Source organism: Oncorhynchus masou, chromosome 31 (assembly GCF_036934945.1).
Source record: "Oncorhynchus masou masou isolate Uvic2021 chromosome 31, UVic_Omas_1.1, whole genome shotgun sequence".
In the NCBI taxonomy this organism is placed as follows: Eukaryota; Metazoa; Chordata; class Actinopteri; order Salmoniformes; family Salmonidae; genus Oncorhynchus; species Oncorhynchus masou.
In genome coordinates, this window is record NC_088242.1 from 24,437,458 (window position 1) to 24,463,079 (window position 25,622).

The following is a 25,622-nucleotide window of genomic DNA, read 5'->3' on the forward strand; positions in this document are numbered from 1 at the left end:
GGAAATGTCTAATTCCGAGTCCCCAGTTGTTTTGAACGCTGCATATTGCAGCGTTCAAGTGCTAGTCGGAAAAAGATTTCTGCGCATGCAATTAAAAAAAGAAACTATTATTATTATATTTGTTTTATGTAGCTACTGCCCACTTTGCTGCCTACGTAGCTGCTGCTCATGCCTCGATCAGTCCGACAGCATCATTGCATCACAACGGCACAATAAATTCTGCAGTCAAACTAAATTATGTAATCCACCATTTTAAATAAAATCAAAGTTTATTGGCTGTGTACACAGATTTGCCGATGTTCTCGCAGGTGCAACAAAAATGCTTGTTTCGAGCTCTTCCACAAAATCCCACAAAAAATGTTTATGAAGAAATAGCAGAATGAGCAATGAAAAAAAACGGAATATATATGTATATTCATATATACTGAACAAAAATATAAATACAGCATAAACTGAAATAAAATATCCCAGAAATGTACCATAGGCACAAAAAGCTTAATTCACTGAAATATTGTGCACAAATTTGTTTACATCCCTGTTAGTGAGCATTTATCATTTTCCAAGATAATCCATCCACCTGACAGGTGTTGCATATCAAGAACCTGATTATTACACATGTGCAACTTTTGCTGTGGATAATACAAGGCAACTCTAAAATGTGCAGTTTTGTCACACAACACAATGCCACAGATGTCTCAAGTTGACGGAGTGTGCTATTGGCATGCTGACTGTAGGAATGTCGACCAGAGTTGCCAGAGCATTGAATGTTAATTTCTCTACCATAAGCCGCCTCCAACATCGTTTTTTGAGAATCTGGCAGTACGTCTAACCGACCACGTGTAACCACACCAGCCCAGGACCTCCACATCGGGCTTCTTCACCTGTGGAATAGTCTGAGACCAGCCATGAAACAATGTATGGGGTATTGCAGTTTGGCATCATATCTGACTACAGTGGGCAAATGCTCACCTTCGATGGCCACTGGCACACTGGAGAAGTGTGCTCTTCAAGGATGAATCCCGGTTTCAACTGTATTGGGCAGATGGCAGACAAGCGTGTATGGTGTTGTGAAGGCGAGCGGTTTGCTAAAGTCAACGTTGTGAGTACCCCATGTTGGTGGGGTGTTATGGTATGGGCAGGCATAAGCCAAGGACAATGAACACAATTGCATTTTATCAATGGCAATTTGAATGCACAGAGAAACTGTGACGAGGCCCATTCTCGTGGCATTCATCCACCACCATCGCCTCATGTTTCAGTATGATAATGCACCGCCCCATGTCGCAAGGATCTGTACACAGTTCTTCCATGGCCTGCATACTCACCAGACATGTCACTAATTGAGCATGTTTGGGATGCTCTGGATCAACGTGTACGACACCATGTTCCTGTTCCCGCCAATATCCAGCAACTTTGCACAGCATTTGAAGAGGAGTGGGACAACATCCCACAGGCCACAGTCAACAGCCTGATCTACTCTATGTGAAGATGATGTGTCATACTGCAGGAGGCAAATGTTGGTCACAACAGATACTGACTGGTTTTCTGATCCACGTCCCTACCTTTTTTTAAGGTATCTGTGACCAACAGATGCTTACTGCTAACCTACAAAGTATTACATGGACTTGCTCCTACCCATTTCTCGAATTTGGTCCTGCGGTACACAACTACACGTATGCTACGGTCACAAGACGCAGCCCTCCTTACTGTCCCTAGAATTTCTAAGCAAACAGCTGGAGGCAGGGATTTCTCCTATAGAGCTACATTTTTATGGAATGGTCTGCCTATCCATGTGAGAGACGCAAACTCGGTCTCGACCTTTAAGTCTTTACTGAAGACTCATCTCTTCAGTAGGTCCTATAATTGAGTGTAGTCTGGCCCATGGGTGCAAAGGTGAACGGCAAGGCACTGGAATGATGAACCTCCCTTCCTGTCTCTGCGTGGCCGGCTCCCTTCTCTCCACTGGGATTCTCTGCCTCTGACCCTTTTATGGGGGCTGAGTCACTGGCTTACTAGTGCTCTTCCATGCCGTCCCTAGGAATGGTGCGTTACTTGAGTGGACTGAATCACTGACGTGATCTTCCTGTCCGTTTTGCGCCCCCTCGTGTAGTGGAGATTTCCGTTGGCTATACTCAGCTTTATCTCAGGGTAGTAAGTTGGTGGTCTGTTGATATCCCTCTAGCGGTGTATGGGCTGTGCTTTGGCAAAGTGGGTGAGGTTATATCCTGCCTGGTTGGCCCTGTCCAGGGTTATTGTCTGACAGGGTGTTACGGATCCCTTTTGGCCTGACAGTCTAGGGGGGATGGTAATGAGACCCGTAACATAACTCATGCAAATTATAATTGTGACAAAGTAAAAGTGAGAACGAAATAACCAGGACAACTGAAATCTACCGTCAAACTCAAGGTTTATTTGAAAACACACAGTAATGGGGGGAGCAGGAAAAGGGGCTGAGCTGGACCCAAAGAAAGAAACAATAAGTATTAAAAAAAACCTAAGCTAGACTAGCCTACTTTAACAACAGCTAACTAATTAACCAAAAATACAGTGGGTGGTCCGCCCAGTTCTAACTAGTGTATTTAACAAAGTCTACCTACGGGTAGTGTATGCCCATGGGCTACTTGTCTTGGTTTCCCCTTTTCCCACCAGCAATCAAACACAAACACCATAACCAAAACAATACTCACAGGTGATGACAAAGTGCTACGGAGGTGCTCAAACAAAAGGGAGGTTAATACACTGTGGCAAAGAAGGGGGTCGAGTGATAAATGGCAGATATGTGAGAGCAGAACTAATAAACGGGCTCTGCCCGATCACTAAAATGGCCACCCCTGTCAGAACTACAGATCAAAATGGCCAACCACCAAAAAGTCCCAGAAGCAAGGGGAACCCTCAGAAGGTGGAGCCAACCCACAGATAAAGGGTCAAGAAAAACCAGGAAGAGAAGAGAGTGCTGGAAGGATCTATGAACAATAGAGAAAGAGACAATAGAGATTGGCTGGATTTACCGTGTATGAGCTGGACTGTTTTGGACTTAACTGTTGGCGTTTGGACCTGGACCTACCGAGAACCTGATTCGTGTACCGAACCCTGCTATCCTTGACCTCGCCTACGGCCTGGGTGGACCAGGACGGAGAAACAAATACACATTTACATTACATTTAAGTCATTTGGCAGACGCTCTTATCCAGAGCGACTTACAAATTGATGAATTCACCTTATGACATCCAGTGGAACAGCCACTTTACAATAGTGCATCTAAATCATTTAAGGGGGGGTGAGAAGGATTACTTTATCCTATCCTAGGTATTCCTTAAAGAGGTGGGGTTTCAGGTGTCTCCGGAAGGTGGTGATTGACTCCGCTGTCCTGGCGTCGTGAGGGAGTTTGTTCCACCATTGGGGGGCCAGAGCAGCGAACAGTTTTGACTGGGCTGAGCGGGAACTGTACTTCCTCAGAGGTAGGGAGGCGAGCAGGCCAGAGGTGGATGAACGCAGTGCCCTTGTTTGGGTGTAGGGCCTGATCAGAGCCTGGAGGTACTGCGGTGCCGTTCCCCTCACAGCTCCGTAGGCAAGCACCATGGTCTTGTAGCGGATGCGAGCTTCAACTGGAAGCCAGTGGAGAGAGCGGAGGAGCGGGGTGACGTGAGAGAACTTGGGAAGGTTGAACACCAGACGGGCTGCGGCGTTCTGGATGAGTTGTAGGGGTTTAATGGCACAGGCAGGGAGCCCAGCCAACAGCGAGTTGCAGTAATCCAGACGGGAGATGACAAGTGCCTGGATTAGGACCTGCGCCGCTTCCTGTGTGAGGCAGGGTCGTACTCTGCGGATGTTGTAGAGCATGAACCTACAGGAACGGGCCACCGCCTTGATGCTAGTTGAGAACGACAGGGTGTTGTCCAGGATCACGCCAAGGTTCTTAGCGCTCTGGGAGGAGGACACAATGGAGTTGTCAACCGTGATGGCGAGATCATGGAACGGGCAGTCCTTCCCCGGGAGGAAGAGCAGCTCCGTCTTGCCGAGGTTCAGCTTGAGGTGGTGATCCGTCATCCACACTGATATGTCTGCCAGACATGCAGAGATGCGATTCGCCACCTGGTCATCAGAAGGGGGAAAGGAGAAGATTAATTGTGTCGTCTGCATAGCAATGATAGGAGAGACCATGTGAGGTTATGACAGAGCCAAGTGACTTGGTGTATAGCGAGAATAGGAGAGGGCCTAGAACAGGGCCCTGGGGGACACCAGTGGTGAGAGCGCGTGGTGAGGAGACAGATTCTCACCACGCCACCTGGTAGGAGCGACCTGTCAGGTAGGACGCAATCCAAGCGTGGGCCGCGCCGGAGATGCCCAACTCGGAGATGGTGGAGAGGAGGATCTGATGGTTCACAGTATCAAAGGCAGCCGATAGGTCTAGAAGGATGAGAGCAGAGGAGAGAGAGTTAGCTTTAGCAGTGCGGAGCGCCTCCGTGATACAGAGAAGAGCAGTCTCAGTTGAATGACTAGTCTTGAAACCTGACTGATTTGGATCAAGAAGGTCATTCTGAGAGAGATAGCGGGAGAGCTGGCCAAGGACGGCACGTTCAAGAGTTTTGGAGAGAAAAGAAAGAAGGGATACTGGTCTGTAGTTGTTGACATCGGAGGGATCGAGTGTAGGTTTTTTCAGAAGGGGTGCAACTCTCGCTCTCTTGAAGACGGAAGGGACGTAGCCAGCGGTCAGGGATGAGATTGATGAGCGAGGTGAGGTAAGGGAGAAGGTCTCCGGAAATGGTCTGGAGAAGAGAGGAGGGGATAGGGTCAAGCGGGCAGGTTGTAGGGCGGCCGGCCGTCACAAGAAGCGAGATTTCATCTGGAGAGAGAGGGGAGAAAGAGGTCAGAGCACAGGGTAGCAGAACCAGCGGTGTCGTTTGACTTAGCAAACGAGGATCGGATGTCGTCGACCTTCTTTTCAAAATGGTTGACGAAGTCATCTACAGAGAGAGGGAGGGGGGGGGAGGGGGAGGAGGATTCAGGAGGGAGGAGAAGGTGGCAAAGAGCTTCCTAGGGTTAGAGGCAGATGCTTGGAATTTAGAGTGGTAGAAAGTGGCTTTAGCAGCAGAGGCAGAGGAGGAAAATGTAGAGAGGAGGGAGTGAAAGGATGCCAGGTCCGCAGGGAGGCGAGTTTTCCTCCATTTCCGCTCGGCTGCCCGGAGCCCTGTTCTGTGAGCTCGCAATGAGTCGTCGAGCCACGGAGCGGGAGGGAGGACCGAGCCGGCCTGGAGGATAGGGGACATAGAGAGTCAAAGGATGCAGAAAGGGAAGAGAGGAGGGTTGAGGAGGCAGAATCAGGAGATAGGTTGGAGAAGGTTTGAGCAGAGGGAAGAGATGATAGGATGGAAGAGGAGAGAGTATGGGGGGAGAGAGCGAAGGTTGGGACGGCGCGATACCATCCGAGTAGGGGCAGTGTGGAAAGTGTTGGATGAGAGGGAAAGGGATACAAGGTAGTGGTCGGAGACTTGGAGGGGAGTTGCAATGAGGTTAGTGGAAGAACAGCATCTAGTAAAGATGAGGTCGAGCGTATTGCCTGCCTTGTGAGTAGGGGGGAAGGTGAGAGGGTGAGGTCAAAAGAGGAGAGGAGTGGAAAGAAGGAGGCAGAGAGGAATGAGTCAAAGGTAGACGTGGGGAGGTTAAAGTCGCCCAGGACTGTGAGAGGTGAGCCGTCCTCAGGAAAGGAGCTTATCAAGGCATCAAGCTCATTGATGAACTCTCCGAGGAACCTGGAGGGCGATAAATGATAAGGATGTTAAGCTTGAAAGGGCTGGTAACTGTGACAGCATGGAATTCAAAGGAGGCGATAGACAGATGGGTAAGGGGAGAAAGAGAGAATGACCACTTGGGAGAGATGAGGATCCCGGTGCCACCACCCCGCTGACCAGAAGCTCTCGGGGTGTGCGAGAACACGTGGGCGGACGAAGAGAGAGCAGTAGGAGTAGCAGTGTTATCTGTGGTGATCCATGTTTCCGTCAGTGCCAAGAAGTCGAGGGACTGGAGGGAGGCATAGGCTGAGATGAACTCTGCCTTGTTGGCCGCAGATCGGCAGTTCCAGAGGCTACCGGAGACCTGGAACTCCACGTGGGTTGTGCGCTGGGACCACCAGATTAGGGTGGCCGCGGCCACGCGGTGTGGAGCGTTTGTATGGTCTGTGCAGAGAGGAGAGAACAGGGATAGATAGACACATAGTTGACAGGCTACAGAAGAGGCTACGCTAATGCAAAGGAGATTGGAATGACAAGTGGACTACACGTCTCGAATGTTCAGAAAGTTAAGCTTACGTAGCAAGACTCTTATTGACTAAAATGATTGAAATGATACAGTACTGCTGGAGTAGGCTAGCTGGCAGTGGCTGCGTTGTTGACTTTGTAGGCTAGCTGGCAGTGGCTGCGTTGTTGACACTACACTAATCAAGTCGTTCCGTTGAGTGTAATAGTTTCTACAGTGCTGCTATTCGGGGCTAGCTGGCTAGCTAGCAGTGTTGATTACGTTACGTTACGTTAAAAGAACGACAATAGCTGGCTAGCTAACCTAGAAAATCGCTCTAGACTACACAATTGTCTTAGATACAAAGACGGCTATGTAGCTAGCTAGCTACGATCAAACAAATCAAACCGTTGTACTGTAATGAAGTGAAATGAAAATGTGATACTACCTGTGGAGTGAAGCGGAATGTTGACCGGGTTGTTGAAGTTCTATTCGGTAGACGTTGGCTAGCTGTTGGCTAGCTAGCTAGCAGTATCTCCTGCGGACCGAAGTGTAGATGCGACCGCTCGCTCCAACCCGGAAGTAACCGGGTACACAGGTACTGTCCTGTTCGAAAGAACTCTCATTCTTGGGTGATTTGGTGACAGTTTACCACTTAGTTTGTGACAAACGCTCCTAACCTTGAAGAGGTTTGCCACACGTGGTGGAGGATGCGGGCATGGACTAACCATACCACTGGTTAGGTAGAAGAAAAATACATATGTTCAGTTAGCACTCCAAAGGGGAGTCAGGTTTTTTTTTGTGGCTTTGTTTGGTTAGGACAGTTTCAGGAAAATGAGTATGGAGGGAGCCATACAGGCCCTGTTACAAGCGGCGGCCACCCAACAAGGGGCAACTAGAGCTCAACAAATAGCTCATCAGGATGCAATGCGAATGTATCAGGATACGTTACACGTCCAGCACCACACCAATCAGCTGCTCAGAGAAGAGCAAGAGAGAAACACCCGGGAGTTAAGAGAAGGCCTAAAGGGGCTAGCGGACCAAATTGGGTCTCAATTACCAGCTGCAAATACCCAGAGGAGGGCCAATCATTTTCTTCAAAAAATGACAGCGCAGGATGATGTGGAAGCATATCTTACCACCTTCGAAAGGATGGCAGAGAGGGAGAAGTGGCCGAAAGAAGAATGGGCAGGGCTTCTAGCACCATACCTGGCAGGGGACGCTCAAAAAGCATATTTCGACCTGGAGTTGAAAGATGCACAGGATTACCATTAACTAAAGGGAGAGATCCTGATTAGACTGGGAGTGACCAATACCGTGAGGGCACACCGCCTCCACCAGTGGTCCTACCGACCGGGACAACCCCCACGAACACAGATGTTCGACTTGATTCACCTGGCACGGAAATGGTTGCGACCAGAGACCCGGTCATCCGCCGAGATTGTCGAGACCATCGTACTCAACCAGTTTCAGCGAGGTCTACCCCAAGAAGTGAGACGATGGGGTGGCCAGAACGAGGTTCTTTCCGCCGACCATCTCGTGGGCCTGGTTGAACGGTATTGTATGGCAGGAACAGCTGAGCAGGCACAGGAGGAAAGATTCCCGTTCCCCAGGCATGGGCAAACCAGTGGACAGGGTAAGGCTGTCCCAGCATATAGAGGGGGAAGAGAGCAGCGTGGGGCCATGAGGAAAGAATCAGAATCAGGCCGAGACACTAAGGGAAAAAACGGAAACCGGGACTGGGTGTCGAGGGGTTCTCCCCCCCCGAACCCCTATTATCTGTTACAATTGTAATCAACCAGGACATATTGCAGCCTACTGCCCTATTAAAGAAGAGCCAATGCAATGTAACCTCTGTGAAAATGAAGATGATATACGGTATGCATGTCCTATTGTAACCACTGTACTTGAAAAATCAAGAAACAAACATATGTGCAGGGTGAAGGTTGAAGGGAAAGAGGTTGAAGCACTGCTGGATTCCGGCAGTATGCTAACCCTGGTCGTTGCAAGCCTAGTGCCGAATCATAAACTATATACAAGACAGGATATCAGTGTTACATGCATTCATGGGGATACCAGTCTGTACCCCACGGCCTTAGTGAGCATACAAACAGAGGACGGTCTGCTGGATTATGAGGTCGGCGTGGTCCCAAAGATGCCATATGATGTAATATTGGGTAGAGACCTTCCTAACTTTGCGAAGTTAGGCCACAAGAATGGCATATTTGAGAAGCCAACAACCCTTACCAAGCAGGAAGAAGCATGGGGCCTTCAACCAAAGCCAGGAAAAGAGGTCTCCCAGGGGACAACATCACAGGTGCTAGTAGGGGAGGAGGAGGATGAAGTGGCAAACCTCGCTGATAACGAACAGCCCGGTACTAGTGGGGCTGGGGTCGATCTGAATCCAGAGGACGACGATCTAGAACCCGCAGACCTGACAGGGTCCTTGACTAATTTTGGGACGGCCCAAAACCAGGATCCAACCCTGCAGCAAGCCAGAGCAGATGTGCAGGTCGTAGATGGTACTCCCATAAATGTTGGTATGATGCCTAATAGTTTTCCCCACTTCATCATGAAAAAGGGTTTGGTGTACAGAGTCTCGAAAATAGGGGTTGATGTGGTGGAACAGTTGTTGGTTCCCACTCGGTACCGGAGGACAGTACTGGATCTAGCTCATGGGCACATTCTGGGTGGACACCTTGGTATCGATAAAACCCGAGACCGGATTGTAAGGAGGTTTTACTGGCCAGGAATTCAAGCTGAAGTGGCCCGGCATTGTGGAGAGTGCCCGGAGTGCCAGTTAACAGCTCCCCGACCAGCTGTTAGAAGCCCGTTAGTGCCACTCCCCATAATCGAAACACCATTTGAGAGGATAGCGATGGATTTAGTGGGCCCACGACCCAAATCCGCCATTGGGCACCAATACATTCTGGTCATTTTAGATTATGCCACTCGCTACCCAGAAGCCATTCCCCTTCGGACGATGGCTTCCAAGAATATCGCAAAGGAATTAATGCTCTTGTTCACCAGGGTAGGGGTTCCAAAGGAGATCCTTACCGACCAGGGGACCCCCTTTATGTCCCGACTTATGGCGGACCTTTGTAAACTGTGGCAGGTGAAACAGTTGAGGACATCGGTTTACCATCCTCAGACGGACGGGCTGGTCGAGAGATTCAACCGGACCCTGAAGTCAATGCTCAGGAAGGTAATCAATAAGGATGGGAAGAACTGGGATTGCATGTTGCCATATCTGATGTTTGCCATTAGAGAGGTTCCTCAAGCCTCGCTGGGGTTTTCTCCCTTTGAGCTGGTATATGGGAGGCATCCCCGGGGAATCTTAGACATCGCCCGGGAAACCTGGGAGCCCCAATTCAACACGTATACTAGTGTCATAGAGCACGTCACGGCAATGCAAGACAGGATAGCTACAGTCATGCCCATCGTCAGAGAGCACATGAGCACAGGAGCACCAGCGGCACACTTATAACCGGCAGGCTACCCTGATGGAATTTCAACCGGGAGATAAGGTGTTAGTGCTGATCCCCACGGTAGAGTGTAAACTACTGGCCACATGGAAAGGACCATATGAAGTACTGGAGAGAATAGGAGAAGTCAATTATCGGATCCGACAGCCAGGTCGACGGCCCCAGGAACAAATTTATCACATAAACCTGTTAAAATCATGGAGAGAGAGAGAAACACTAATGGTCACATACCCCACACACACTCAGGAGACAGCCGAAGTAAATATTTCACCCACTCTGACCCCAGCACAAATACAGGAAATAAAGACCCTGATCCAGAAAAACAGAGATGTGTTTTCAGAGGTACGTGGCCGAACTGAGGTTACGGCTCATGATATCGTTTCCCTACCAGGGAGAAAAGTGAGTATGAGGCCATATCGGGTACCCGAGGCTCGACGGGCCGCGATTAGAGCAGAGGTCGGAGAAAATGTTGACAGCTGGAGTGATCGAAGAGTCACATAGTGAGTGGTCTAGTGATGGTGATGGTCTCCAAGCCCGATGGGTCTTTGCGGTTCTGTAACGACTTTCGGAAGGTAAATGAAATCTCCAAGTTTGATGCCTACCCCATGCCCCGAGTAGATGAACTACTGGAGAAAATTGGTAATGCTCGGTACATTACGACTCTTGATCTGACAAAAGGGTACTGGCAAATTCCTCTGACCCCCAGGGCCAAAGAAAAGACAGCCTTTGCAACACCTGACGGTTTGTTTCAATACACCGTCATGCCATTCGGCTTACACGGGGCCCCAGCAACCTTTCAACGGCTCATGGACAAAGTCCTAAAACCGCACAAAGCATACGCCGCTCCTTATTTAGATGTAGTGGGGATCTACAGCCCAGATTGGGAATCCCACTTACCCCGGGTACAGGCAGTGTTAGACGCCCTTAGAAAGGCAGGGCTCACGGCAAACCCTGCCAAGTGTTATGTGGGGTTAGAGGAAACAGAGTATCTGGGATACACTGTGGGAAGAGGGTTAATCAAACCCCAACATAAGAAGGTGAAGGCAATTAGAGAATGGCCGAAACCAGTAACTAAGAAGCAGGTTCGAGCCTTCCTAGGGCTGACCGGTTACTACCGGAAGTTCATCCCAAGTTATGCCACAGTGGCCGCCCCACTTACCGACATGACTAGAGCCAGAGGGCCAAACATGGTCAAATGGGATGAAAGGGCCACCAAAGCATTTAGGACATTACAGGAGGCTCTCTGCTGTAATCCAGTGCTGGTGGTACCAGACTTTGAGAGAGAGTTTATGGTTCAGAAGGATGCCTCAGAGGTCGGCTTGGGAGCAGTGCTATCCCAAGAGGTAGAAGGGGTGGAACACCCCATCCTGTTTTTAAGCAGGAAGCTGGAACCACGGGAAACCAACTACTCAGTCGTTGAGAAAGAGGCGCTGGCAGTAAAGTGGGCTCTAGAAAGCCTGAAATACTACCTGCTGGGGCGCCACTTCACACTCATCAGTGACCATGCCCCACTCACCTGGATGCATAGGGCTAAAGAGAAGAACGCTCGGGTGATGCGGTGGTTTTTGAGTCTCCAACCGTTTCATTTTGACTTGAAACACAGAGCAGGGAAGGAAATGGGAAACGTGGATGGGTTATCCCGCATGCACGCATATTTTGCTGCGGTAGCCCGACCTAGGGGGTCGGATCTAGGGGGAGAGATGTGTGGCAAAGAAGGGGGTCGAGTGATAAATGGCAGATATGTGAGAGCAGAACTAATAAACGGGCTCTGCCTGATCACTAAAATGGCCACCCCTGTCAGAAATACAGATCACAAAATGGCCGACCACCAAAACTACAAGTCCCAGAAGCAAGGGGAACCCTCAGAAGGTGGAGCCAACCCACAGATAAAGGGTCAAGAAAAACCAGGAAGAGAAGAGAGTGCTGGAAGGATCTATGAACAATAGAGAAAGAGACAATAGAGATTGGCTGGATTTACCGTGTATGAGCTGGACTGTTTTGGACTTACCTGTTGGCATTTGAACCTGGACCTACCGAGAACCTGATTCGTGTACCGAACCCTGCTATCCTTGACCTCGCCTACGGCCTGGGTGGACCAGGACGGAGAAACAAACACACAGGTACTGTCCTGTTCGAAAGAACTCTCATTCTTGGGTGATTTGGTGACAGTTTACCACTTAGTTTGTGACAAACGCTCCTAACCTTGAAGAGGTTTGCCACAACACAAAGAGAGAGTGAAACACAGAGACCTACAGACATGGCATTTACAGAGAGAGATTGAGCTCAAGAGCAAACAACTGACAGGGTTTTTAAACCAAGGGAAAGGAACTGTGATAGGGTAGGAAAACAGGAGGTGTGTCTTCTGATTGATGATTGATTGGTGACTGATTGGGGAGTGATGATTTTCACCTGTGAGGGGAGAAGGAGAGCAAACACAGGATACATACACACACACACACACACACACACACACACACACACACACACACACACACACACACACACACACACACACACACACACACACACACACAGGATACCTGTATCTGTAACACTCCCACCCTTAAAAGAGCAACCCTAGGGATTGTGACCACAGTATTACAATGAATACTCACAACAATAACAAAGCAACAACCTTGTAAAACATACAACAATCATTACACACGAGACAAAGCATCCGCAAACACATTATCAGAACCCTTTTTGTGGCGGATCTCCAAATTATAATTCTGTACAATCAGCGCCCAACGCATAAGGCGCTGGTTCTGGTTGTACATTCGGTGGAGAAAAACTAAGGGGTTATGGTCAGTATATACAATCACTGGTAGGGCACTGGAACCAATATATACTTCAAAGTATTGCAGAGCCAACAACAAAGCAAGAGCTTCTTGTTCTATTGTCGCATAGTTGGTTTGACATTTATTAAATTTACGGGAAAAATAACAAACGGGATGATCTACTCCAATCTTGTCCTGCTGCAGTAGAACAGCACCAGCACCTCTGGCACTACCATCTACCTCAAGTTTGAACGGTTGTTCAAAATCCGGAGCAGCAAGTACAGGGGTACTACATAAGAGTGCTTTCGCAGATTCAAAAGCTCTCTTACAATCAGGGGACCACACAAATGATCTAGCCGGACTAAGCAAATCGGTCAATGGAGCAACTACCGCAGAGAAATTTTTACAGAAGCTACGGTAGTAGCCAACCATCCCTAAAAAGCGGCGTAGCTCTCGACTGGTGGTAGGTGCAGGGAATGCAGTTATAGCCAAGACCTTGGCATCAACAGGGCGCACCTGTCCATGGCCAACCGCTTTACCGAGATAGGTAACAGTAGCCTTCCCAAACTCGCACTTTGCCAAGTTCAGGGTTAGAGAAGCAGCTGCCAACCGTTCACATGCTACCCTTAGAGAGTAAGCATGATCTGACCACTCAGACGTATAAATCACTAGGTCATCAAGGTATGCACTACAATTAGGAACGCCAGCTAATACGGAGTTAACCAGTCGTTGGAAAGTGGCTGGTGCATTTCGCATCCCAAAAGCCATGACTGAGTACTGTAGGAAGTTATCTGGGATCACAAAGGCAGAAATCTCAGAAGCACATGAAGTTAACGGAACCTGCCAGTAACCTTTTAAGAGGTCCAATTTAGTTACATACTTAGCAGCACCAATAGTGTCGATACAGTCGTCCAGTCTGGGTAACGGGTACGAATCTGGCATTGTGACAGAATTTACCTTGCGATAATCCGTAAATAATCTGGAAGTACCATCAGGTTTAGGAATCAGAATGCAAGGAGAACTCCAAGGGCTGGAACTTGGCTTAGCCAGGTCATTCTCCAACAAATATTTCACCTCATCCCTCATTATCTTCCTCTTGGAAGCATTGATACGATATGGGTGTTGCTTGATAGGTGTAGCATTTCCAACATTAATGTCATGTTCCAACACGTTTGTTCGAGTAGGAACGTCATTAAAGAGACATGGAAAACTGTGTAGTAGCCTCACAATATCATTGGCCTGTCCATCCGTTAAATGAACCAGACCTAACTGGATAGACAGCAGCATTTCTGAGTTGGGCAATCTAACACACTGCTGCTGAGTATTGCGCAACTCCAATCCATCAACATCATCACTATGACAGTCCACTATCATCGCAGTAGTAGCAGAGGAGACAGCAGTACCTTCCTCTGTTTTTGAACTCTCTAACTGTGTGATGGGTCGGGTGTGGTAAGCTTTCAACATGTTAATGTGACACACACGAGATTGGCGTTGTCTATCAGGAGTTTGAAGCACATAGTCAGTTTCACTTATTTTCGTTTCAATTAAATAAGGACCAGAGAAACGAGCTGACAGTGAAGATCCTGGAACAGGTAATAACACCAGTACTTGGTCACCTGGCTGTAGTGGACGAGAAACAGCCTCTTTATCATAGTGTCTTTTCATGCTCCTCTGTGAGAAAGACAGAGCTTCCTTTGCGAGAGCACAAGCTTGGTGTAGGCGCTCACGAAAGCGACTAACGTAGTCCAACACATTCTCGTCTCCTGTACACAACTCTTGGGACAAGAACTGTTCTTTAAGGACTTTCATTGGTCCTCTCACTGTGTGACCAAACACTAGTTCAGCCGGGCTGAAACCTAGGGACTCCTGCGCAGTTTCACGAGCAGCAAACAAAACTAGAGGAACTCCCTCATCCCAATCTTTCTCAGATTCCAAACAATATTTACGTAGCATAGACTTCAGTGTCTGATGCCATCTTTCAAGCGCACCCTGAGACTCTGGGTGATAGGCGCTTGACACACGGCGCGTAATTGACAAGGATTTTAACACCTGCTTGAAGAGCTTGGATAGGAAATTGGTACCTTGATCGCTTTGTACCACCTTAGGTAACCCGAATGTCGTGAAGAATTTTATTAAGGCTTTACTCACTACCGGGGCTGTAATCCTTCGCAGAGGAATGGCCTCGGGGTATCTTGTAGCCATACACATTATCGTTAACAAAAACTGGTTACCCGATTTTGTCTTCGGTAACGGTCCGACACAATCAACCTATGACAGGTATGGGACAAAGAGGAGCGGGAGGAATAACCTGATTTGGTTTTCCTGTTATCTGACAGAACTGAGCCACATCTTGTTTTAAACCCGGCCAAAAGAAATGTCGAAGGATCCGATCATAAGTCTTTGTAATTCCTAAATGACCAGACCACTGGTGATCATGAGCAAGGGATAATACAGTTTGTCGAAAGGCTGTAGGAATCACTATTTGGTAAACAGCATTCCAATCTCCACACGCGTCAACATGGGATTTCCATTTACGCATGAGGAGATTAACATCAATGAAGTAAGCCACGTTCTTCTTCTTCACATCTTCCAAAGAGACAACACTAGAAAAACATTTAGCAAGCTTGTTGTCAACCTTTTGGTTAGCAATCAGCTGCTCACGAGTGACTGGTAACTGTATTGCATCAGCAATAAGTTCAACGTTCTTTGATTCTTTCCTGGGCTGTTTGTCAGAGGTGATCAGCTTCTCAGAGGTATCACACAATCCATCCTCTTGATCAACCTCTTTGAACAGAACAGTGTTCAACAAATCTATCACGTCACCCTCTTGTAGTGCCTGAGCACGAGTGACAGCACAAGCGGGGAACACATGTGGATAACTCTGTGCCAGCTCATTCGAGAGAGAGTGGTCACTTTTATCCAATACTTCCAATACGGTAACTACCTTTCCTCCGACAATATCGTTACCCATTATAATGGTCACACCTTTCACTGGCAACATAGGACGTACCCCCACTCTGAATATTCCACTGATTAACTCAGAGTGTACTTTCACAAAGTGCAATGGCACTGGGACAAAACCCATTTCAATACCCTGCACTAACACACTGGAACCACAGTATGTATCGTCAGATAAGGGCAACACATCAGACAATATAAACGACTGCGCCGTGCCAGTATCTCTAAGGATTTTAACCGGACGCTGAGACGCTTCGTCATTCGTTTGGGACACAAACCCCTCGGAAATGAATGTACAGTTACCCTGAGGCACCTGTTTTGTTGCAGACCTCACAACCGTACGAATTAGAGCAACGCCTGTTGGTGGCTTGGCACGAAGAGGCATCCCTTGTTTGCGTTTTAGCAGGAAACAATCATTAATCATATGTCCCACTTTATGACAATAGAAACAGGGACGCTCATTCTTCTGGCATGCTTGATATACTACTGCTGGCCGACTGGGGCTAAAAGTAGGCAACTCTGTGGATCTACTCTCAGTATGAGCCGAAAACACACTCTTGTGCGTCAACACAATCTTGTCTGCCAACACAGACGCTTCTGCCAGGGAGGATACTTTCTGTTCGTTTAGGTAAACTACAATGCGTTCGGGTAAGCAATTTTTAAACTCTTCCAACAAGATTAACTCCCGGAGAGAGTTGAAATCAGTTACCTTACTAGCAGCATGCCATTTATCAAACAGATTTCCCTTGTCTCTAGCAAATTCCACATAAGTCTTACTAGAAGACTTTCTATGAGACCTAAATCTCTGTCAGTATGCCTCAGGCACAAGCTCATAGGCACGAAGAACAGTAGCTTTGACCACTTCATAATTCAAACTGTCCTCCAGAGGTAGCGCTGACAAAACCTCTTGGGCTTTACCAGTTAATGTACACTGAAGTAATAGACACCATACCTCTTCAGGCCATTTCAATGCTACGGCTATACGCTCAAATACACAAAAATAGGAGTCAACCTCAGACTCTCTGAACAAAGGTACTAAGGCAATCTGCCTACTAATGTCAAACGTGTTTGAGGACACAGCTGGTGAGGATGGCTCACAAACAGGCACAGTAGGAACAAAGGCTAGCCTTTGTTAGAATATATATATTCTAATCAATCTACACACAATACCCCATAATGACAAAGGAAAAACAGTTTTTTTTAGATATTTTGCAAATTTATTTAAAAAAACTGAAATGTGACATTTCCTTAAGTATTCAGACCCTTATCTCAGTGTTTTGTTGAAGCACCTTTAGCAGCGATTACAGCCTTGAGTCTTCTAGAGTATGACGCTACAAGCTTGGCACACCTGTATTTGGGGAGTTTCTCCCATTCTTCTCTGCAGATCCTCTCAAGCTCTGTCAGATTGGATGGGGAGCGTTGCTGTACAGCTATTTTCAGGTCTGTCCAGAGATGTTCGATCAGGTTCAAGTCCGGGCTCTAGCTGGGCTACTCAACGATATTCAGAGACTTGTCCCAAAGCCACTCCTGTGTTGTCTTGGGTGTGTGCTTAGGGTTGTGACAAGAGATAAAAAGAATCTGCCCACTCCATCAAACAATGGGTACAACAACACAGGGCATTCACGGGACCTCATGGAACCACGGACCACACCTGCAGAAACTGGACAACAGGGAGAAGCAGAGGAGATACCTATCATAGACTTCTCCCAGCTGACGCTTGACATACCACCTACGCCACCTCCAGTGGTAGAAACAACCAGCTGGTATGATTGAGTGGAATCAGCCAACAGTAACACGGAAGCAGCAATGTGAGAGTCAGTAGTGCATGACCTTGAACGGTAATAATAGGAAGCTTCCGTTTAACACACAGGCCTAAGGTTACGTAGGTCTACAGCCCCAGTGGGAACTTCCCCTTTAAAAAGGTATATAAAGAGAACAGAGATCATAAGACAGCATGATCCTCACTAACATATGAAACAGACTTCATATGGAGGATCATCATAGGTAAATTTACTATTGCACTATACGCTTTTGATAGAGTAAAACAATATTTTGGGAACCGGATAATTGTGCTTAAGTACTTATTGGGTCATACTCTGAAGAAGCTGGTTGAATCTTGTGAACCTGACTGAGTCTCCGAAAAACAGAGGTCTAAACCACCTCTTGATCACATAGACAAAGCGGGCGTTCGCATTTTTGACACCAGAAACCAGAGGTGATTAGCAATTCAAGGAAAAACAGCCAAGTACCAGTTACAATATATTGAGTCCATACACAGAGTTGGAAGTGTATAGAGATACTGGAATTTGGAATCTAGCGTCATAGCTGCGAGAATACCGATTACGGGAAAGTGACCAAGGGGCTGAGCATTTAAGGTAATTGAACTATTTTTGCTATTTAGTCAATATTGTTAGAAGTGTTAACGCATTTAAAGTTTTGCAATATTATCTGGCATAGCTTAAAGCATTAAGGATTGATTGAGCATTATTGTTGTATTGAGAAACTGTATAACCATTGAATTGTAATGATGTGTATAAGACAAAAAACAGAGTGACTTAATAAAAGCTTGAAACTTTGACAACTAGGCCAGAGTAACGATCTGGAGAGCAAACGCCTTTGACACTCTCACTGAACAGAAAGTGACCCTGGTTATAGGTTAAAGTGATTGCACTAAAGAATATTTCATTGTGTGGACAATAATATATTTTTAAGAAAGTCAAAACATATACCAATACTAGTTTCCGAGTGACTACTAGCTGACGAGCATAATAACTACTAGGAGTTGTTATTAGGTATTGATATATACATAGGTAAAGATAACTTGAGGGTAAGGAAATATAGGAGGAATCCATAACGCTTAAGAATATTTAAATAGGAGTATATCTATCCAAGGCCTCATACTAGACCGGAAAATAAGGGAAAACTAGGTGGTTTTGGCAGATATTTGGAATTTTCTATTTATCTATTAATGAATTTACCGCCTAGTGATGCCACCAGGCAGGGCAAAACTCAATCAAGCTAATCCAGGCTTAACTTCTAGGAGGCCTTTTCAAACAGCTCTTACACTAAACGGGAATTATCATAATTTTTTAAATGTCACAGTATTATTCCAACCTACATACAGTACCAGTGAAAAGTTTGGACATCTACTCATTCAAGGGTTTTTATTTATTTCTACTATTTTCCACGTTGTAAAATAATAGTGAAGACATCAACACTATGAAATAACACATATGGAATCATGTGGTAACCAGAAAAGTGTTAAACAAATCAAAATATATTTTAGATTCTTCAAAGTAGCCACCCTTTTCCTTGACAGCGTTGCACACTCTTGGCGTTCTCTCATGCAGGTTCATGAGGTAGTCACGTGGAATGCATTTCAAATAACAGGTGTGCCATGTTAAATGTTCATTTGTGGAATTTCTTTCCTTAATGCGTTGGAGCCAATCTGTTGTGTTACAAGTTATGGGTGGTATACAGATGATAGCCCTATTTGGTAAAATACCAAGTCCATAAAAAAAGCTAAAATAAGCAAAGAGAAGCGACAGTCCATCATTACTTTAATTATGACATGAACGTCAGTCAATCTGGAAAATGTCAAGAACTTTGATGGTTTCTTCAAGTGCAGTCGCAAAATCCATCAAGCGCTATGAAAGAACTGCCTCTCATGAGGACCGCCACAGGAAAGTAAGACCCAGAGTCACCTCTGCTGCAGAGGATACGTTCATTAGAGTTAACTGCAACTCAGATTGCAGCCCAAATAAATGCTTCACAGTAACAGACACATCTCAACATCAACTGTTCAGAGGAGACTGCGTGAATTAGGCCTTCATGGTCAAATTGCTGCAAAGAAACCACTACTAAAGGACACCAATAAGAAGAATAGACTTGCTTTGGCCAAGAATCACGACCCTTGGACATTAGACCGGTGGAAGGCTGTCCTTTGGTCTGATGAGTCCAAATGTGATATTTTTGGTTCCAACAGCCGTGTCTTTGTGAGATGCAGAGTAGGTGAATGGACGATCTCCGCATTTGTGATTCCCACCGTGAAGCATGGACGAGGAGGTGTGGGGTGCTTTGCTGTTGACACTGTCAGTGATTTATTTAGAATTCAAGGCACACTTAACCAGCATGGCTACCACAGCATTCTGCAGCGATACGCCATCCCATCTGGTTTGGGCTTAGTGGGACTATAATTTATTTCTCAACAGGACAATGACCCAACCCACACCTCCAGGCTGTGTAAGGGCTATTTGACCAAGGAGAGTGGAGTGCTGCATCAGATGACCTGGCCTCCACAATCACCTGACCTCAACCCAATTGAGAAGGTTTGGGATGAGTTGGACTGGAGAGTGAAGGAAAAGCAGCCAACAAGTGCTCAGCATATGTGGGAACTGCTTCAAGACTGTTGTTAAAGCATTCCTTGTGAAGCTGTATGAGAGAATGACAAGTGTGCAAAGCTGTCATCAAGGAAAAGGGTGGCTACTTTGAAAAATCTAAAATATATTTTTATTTGTTGAACACCTTTTTGGTTACTACATGATTCCATGTGTCATTTCATAGTTTTGATGTCTTCACTACTATTATGGGGCGGCAGGGTAGCCTAGTGACCGGAAGGTTGCGAGTTCAAACCCCCGAACTGACAAGGTACAAATCTGTCGTTCTGCCCCTGAACAGGCAGTTAACCCACTGTTCCCAGGCCGTCATTGAAAATAAGAATTTGTTCTTAACTGACTTGCCTGGTTAAATAAAGGTAAAATAAAAAAAAATAAAAAATCTACAATGTAGAAAATAGTAAAAATAAAGGAAAACCCTGAAATGAGCAGATATGTCCAAACCTTTGACTGGTACTGTATATTTTGTTTGGGAATATATAAACCACATAAATACTACACTTTATGATATAATAATACAATACTTACTATATAATTTTGTATTAAACTGTAGAATATTATAGTACTGCAGTATCCCTTGATCATGTGTAGTACTTAGTATAGCATTTGGTAGTATACTGTAGAATACTATTGTAAATACTACAGCATTATACAAAAAAAAACACTGTAGTAAATACTACAGAAATGTTCGCAAAACACTACAGTCTACAAAAACACAATTTTATGGAACTATAGTAAATACTACAGTATTTAATTTGTCTACACCCTGCCATTCTCTTCCCCTATATACAAATTTGTGCCACCTGTAAGTGAGAAACCTACATAATATGTTCCCTATACTTACAGAAAAGAGCAGAAGCTCTGAACTCTCCATTCAGAACCCAGTCCTACCTACTTACAGGTTATGAAAATGTGCTCTATCAGTATTTCTCCAGTAGGTTTCCTCAAGGAGAAAGCCCCCCACTTCTATATCAAAGATAACAACAAAAAACACTTCAGTAAATACTACAGTATACTATACTACAGTCCTCAAAATCACTACACTAATTACTAAAGTATACTACAGACCGCAAAAACACTACAGTAAATACTACAGTATACTACAATCAGCAAAAACACTACAGTAATTACTATAGTATTTACACTGAGTGTAGAAAACATTATGAAGACCTTCCTAATATTGAGTTGGACACTCTTTTTCCCTCAGAACAGCCTCAATTCCTCAGGGCATGGACTGTACAAGATGTCAAATGCATTCACAGGGACGCTGGCCCATGTTGACTCCAATGCTTCCCACAGTTGTGTAAAGTTGTCTGGATGTCCTTTGGTTAGTGGACCATTCGTGACACACAAAGAAAACTGTTGAGCGTGAAAAAATGGTTGCAGCTCTTGACACACTCAAACCGGTGCGCCTGGCACCTACTACTGTACCCCGTTCAAAACTTTTGTTTCTCTCATTCACCCTCTGAGTGGCATATCCATGTCTCAATTGTCTCAAGGCTTGAAAATTCTTCTTTAACCTGTCTCCTCCCCTTCATCTACACTGATTGAAGTGGATCTAACAACTGACATAAATAAGGGATCATAGCTTTCACCTGGATTCCCCTGGTCAGTCTATGTCATGGAAAGAGCAGGTGTTCCTAATGTTTTGTGCACTCAGTGTACTACTCTTTTTTTAACTACAATATGTATACTATAGTAAACAGTAAATACTACAATGAATACTTCAGTAAAGTCCGCAAAAACACTACAGTCACATTTTTGATTGCACTGGGACTTTACATACTCATCACATTTGGGAGAAGACCATTTCCTTGCCCCAAGTACTTTAAACAATCTATTAACAAAGTTTTGCAGTATGAAGGACTTGTTTTATCACTGATATACTATATAATCATGGATCATGAAAACATAGGTGTAGACATAATCTTTGGCTCCCTAGCTGAAAATGTTCAGGGCCCCAAACTGTACAAGTGTACCAAGTTTCATGCTTTTATGAAAAGTTAAAAAGTGCACCTAAATTGTGCAGATATCTCCTGGACCACATTTAATCTTGCTTGGTAGTATGCCAGAAGAGATGAGCAGTGAGTGATGTTTTTGTACTTTTTGAAGAAAACATATTGTTTAGTATGATTGCATGCATGTGATTTCAGCTTTAGTACATGTAACCAGTTTTATAAAATTAAAACGTTTCCAGTGATATGTTTCTCTTGAATTCTGATTTCTGTCAGAAGACATGTTTCCACAGGTGAGGCACACCCACCAAAAGACTGAGCAGATGGGTAAGTGTGTGTGTGAGAGAGCCCACTGTTTCTTACTTTAAGTCAGCACTTTCTAGTATTATGTGTGAGTGAGTGAGGGAGAGAGAAAAGAGATAGCTGATGAGAGTGACCTCTGTTTGGAGGTAGAGGTGTAGTCCTGATGACGCATGTGACCACAGGCAGGTAGAGTAGGTCAGGTGAGTCCGGTGAGTTCCAGGCAGGTGTATTGGTTTCCTCTGTCATCAGCTTCCTTTGTCTCTCTGCATGGCAGCAGCACATAACTTCTCTGGCTGGCTGTCAATGAGGAACCTCGTTTAATCAGTCTCAATCTCTATCCAAGTATGGTGAATGCTTTGCGTACATTTGCTATAACAATACATTACATTACACAGCAATGAACATAATGTTTTCTCACGTGCCTGCATAGAAGAGAGCCATAGCAGCTATTTGATAAAGTCATCTGAACCCATTAAGGACCTAAACAAGTTTGTACATAAACATTTTTATTATAACATTTTGTCGTAGCGGTAGTTTTCGTTCTTGACAAACACATTTTCTACACGGACGAATTACACAGACGGACAACGCTGGGGTTTCCATAGAAACAGCGGGAGAACTCAAATTAGCATTTTAGCAAAGTGTTGACTGCAAACGATAATACATCTATAGCTAAACAACTCGTTATAAGAGCGACATTAGTTAGTTGCATGCTGTCGAGGTACGTTAGCGTTAGAAAACCAGCTGCTAGCTTAGCCCTCCTAACGGCAATGTAACGTTAGATAACGCGTTACTTAGCGAGCAACGTCTGCTTTCATTTCGGAAATTGTGTGTGTGTAATGTGTTTTCACGATGCAGTGTGTCCATTGACCCTCTAGACTTTGATGTGTGTGTGTCTTCTCTAGCCATGCAGGCTAATGATGGAGCTGACCTGGACACCCAGTTGGCATGTAAGGAGAAAGAGTGGAAGGAGCTCCAGACCCTACGGGTCCAGCAGCAGGATATGTCCCTCCGTGATGCCCAGGAACAGCTCTCTCTCCTCAGGCAACGCTTCCAGCAGCTCAAGGAGGACTTCTGCTTTAACCTGGCCGTGCTGGAGGAGAGAGACAGAGAGCTGGAGAGATATGACGCCATGGCTGCCCGCGCACAGGCCACAGAGACTGCCAGGTCAATAATTCAATCAAATGTATTTTATAAACCCCTTTTAACATTGTGTGTGTGAGAGAGAGAGAGAGAGTAATGTTGTATTATTTGTTATGTATCCCATGACCCCCAGGAATACATTGACTATTGTCACTGAGAGGACTATTCCAGCTTTAACATGAGACTTTCCTTATTGAAGGCAGGAGGAGTTGAGTCAGTTACGTATCCAGATAGCCAAGCTGCAGGAGGAGAGGGAGAGCGAGGCAAGAGAGGTGAGACACAGCCAGCAGAGAGCTGCCGAACACAGGCTGCAGCTCGAGAGGCTCCAGAGGTGAGTGGGATGGGGTTAAGGGCAGGGGAGTGGGGTACAGGTGGGATGGTTGCCCCAATTTTATTCCAATTCAAAAGACACAAACAAAGCTCTTTTGGGGCCTTCTTTTCCCTCACTGTTTCCCAGTAATTGTCACTGACTGACTGTAGTTAGAGGACAGCCTAACGATCATGCTGAGAGAAGAATGCCGGCCTCTGGCCTCAAACAAAGATGTCTATTAAAGCTGATGACTACCCTAGATTGTTGTACACATTACATGATGCCCCACATTTATGCCCACGGTGACTCACCAGGCCCATCTGTATGGGTTATATTTAGACAGGTAGGACCCAGTAAGTGTCCATTTACAGTGCCTTCAGAAAGTATTCATACCCCTTGATTTATTCCACATTCAAATTTTGTTGTTACAGCCTGAATTCAATTTGGATTAAAGTGTTTTTTTTCCTACCCATCTACACACAATACCCCATAATGACAAAGCAAAACATGCTTTTAGAAAATTTGGCAAATTTATTGACATTTAAATACAGAAATATCACATTTACATAAGTATTCACAACCCTGAGACAATACATGTTAGAATCACATTTGGCAGTGATTACAGCTGTGAGTCTTGCTGGGTAAGTCTCCAAGTGCTTTGCACACCTTTAAGCTCTGTTATGTTGTGAGTTGATCATTGCTAGACAGCCATTTTCAAGTCTTGCCATAGATGTTCAAGCAGATTTAAGTCAAAACTGTAACTTGGCCACTAAGGAACATTCAATGTCGTCTTGGTATATTTGGCCTTGTGTTTTAGATTATTATTTTGCTGAAAGGTGAATTTGTCTCCCAGTGTCTGTTGGAAAGCCGAGTCGACCAGATTTTCCTCTGTGATTTTGCAGAGGAATGGCTCTATTCCATTTATTTTTATTATAAAAAACTCCCTATTCCTTGCCAATGACAAGCATACCAATAACATGATGCATCCACCACCATTCTTGAAAATATGAAGAGTGGAACCCTAACCCTAATCCCAAACATAACACTTTGTATTCAGGAAAGTATTACTTTTGTGCCTTATTGCAAACAGGGTGCATGTTTTGGAATATTTATACTTTTTACCCCTTTTTGATGATATCCAATTGGTAGTTACAGTCTTGACCCATCGCTGCAACTCCCATACGGACTCGGGAGAGGTAAAGGTCGAGAGCCATGCGTCCTCTGAAACACGACCCCGCCAAGCCGCACTGCTTCTTGACACACTGCTCACTTACCCCTGAAGCCATCCACACCAATGTATCGGGGGAAACACACAGTACAACTGGCAACCGAAGTCAGCATGCATAGACCTCATAGACGTCATCCTGACCAACTGGCCCTCCAAATACACCTCCGCTGTCTTCAATCAGGATCTCAGCGACCACTGCCTCATTGCCTGTATCCGCTACGGTGCCGCAGTCAAACGACCACCCCTCATCACTGTCAAACGCTCCCTAAAACACTTCTGTGAGCAGGCCTTTCTAATCGACCTGGCCCGGGTACCCTGGAAGGACATTGACCTCATCCCGTCAGTCGAGGATGCCTGGTCATTCTTTAAGAGTAACTTCCTCACCATTTTAGATAAGCATGCTCCGTTCAAAAAATGCAGAACTAAGAACAGATACAGCCCTTGGTTCACTCCAGACCTGACTGCCCTCGACCAGCACAAAAACATCCTGTGGCGGACTGCAATAGCATCGAACAGTCCCGCGATATGCAACTGTTCAGGGAAGTCAGGAACCAATACACGCAGTCAGTCAGGAAAGCTAAGGCCAGCTTCTTCAGGCAGAAGTTTGCATCCTGTAGCTCCAACTCCAAAAAGTTCTGGGACACTGTGAAGTCCATGGAGAACAAGAGCACCTCCTCCCAGCTGCCCACTGCACTGAGGCTAGGGAACACGGTCACCACCGACAAATCCATGATTATTGAAAACTTCAACAAGCATTTCTCAACGGCTGGCCATGCCTTCCGCCTGGCTACTACAACCTTGACCAACAGCTCCGGCCCCCCCGCAGCTCCTCGCCCAA

At 45.8% G+C, this 25,622-nt stretch overlaps 1 protein-coding gene and 1 non-coding gene across 4 annotated transcripts in view; both read left to right on the top strand.

Annotated features, from left to right (window-relative positions):
- Positions 1 to 17,432: 17,432 nt before the first annotated feature.
- Positions 17,433 to 25,622, top strand: part of ccdc57 (coiled-coil domain containing 57) — a 36,363-nt gene continuing 28,173 nt past the window's right edge. For 2 of the 3 annotated variants that reach the window (XR_010452839.1, XM_064950395.1), the window contains exons 1-4: positions 17,433 to 17,826; positions 22,077 to 22,127; positions 23,009 to 23,270; positions 23,446 to 23,577. Coding sequence is in view for 2 of the 3 variants with exons in the window: in XM_064950395.1 (XP_064806467.1) it covers positions 22,082 to 22,127; positions 23,009 to 23,270; positions 23,446 to 23,577 (440 nt within the window). In the remaining variant the exon portion in view is untranslated. Of the gene's footprint in view, positions 17,827 to 22,076; positions 22,128 to 22,708; positions 22,825 to 23,008; positions 23,271 to 23,445; positions 23,578 to 25,622 lie in introns of those variants that run through there. The other variant, XM_064950396.1, reaches the window with a different exon arrangement.
- LOC135525377 (U7 small nuclear RNA) lies at positions 20,754 to 20,806 on the top strand. The gene has a single exon (XR_010453147.1). It is a non-coding gene; the product is annotated as a U7 small nuclear RNA (small nuclear RNA).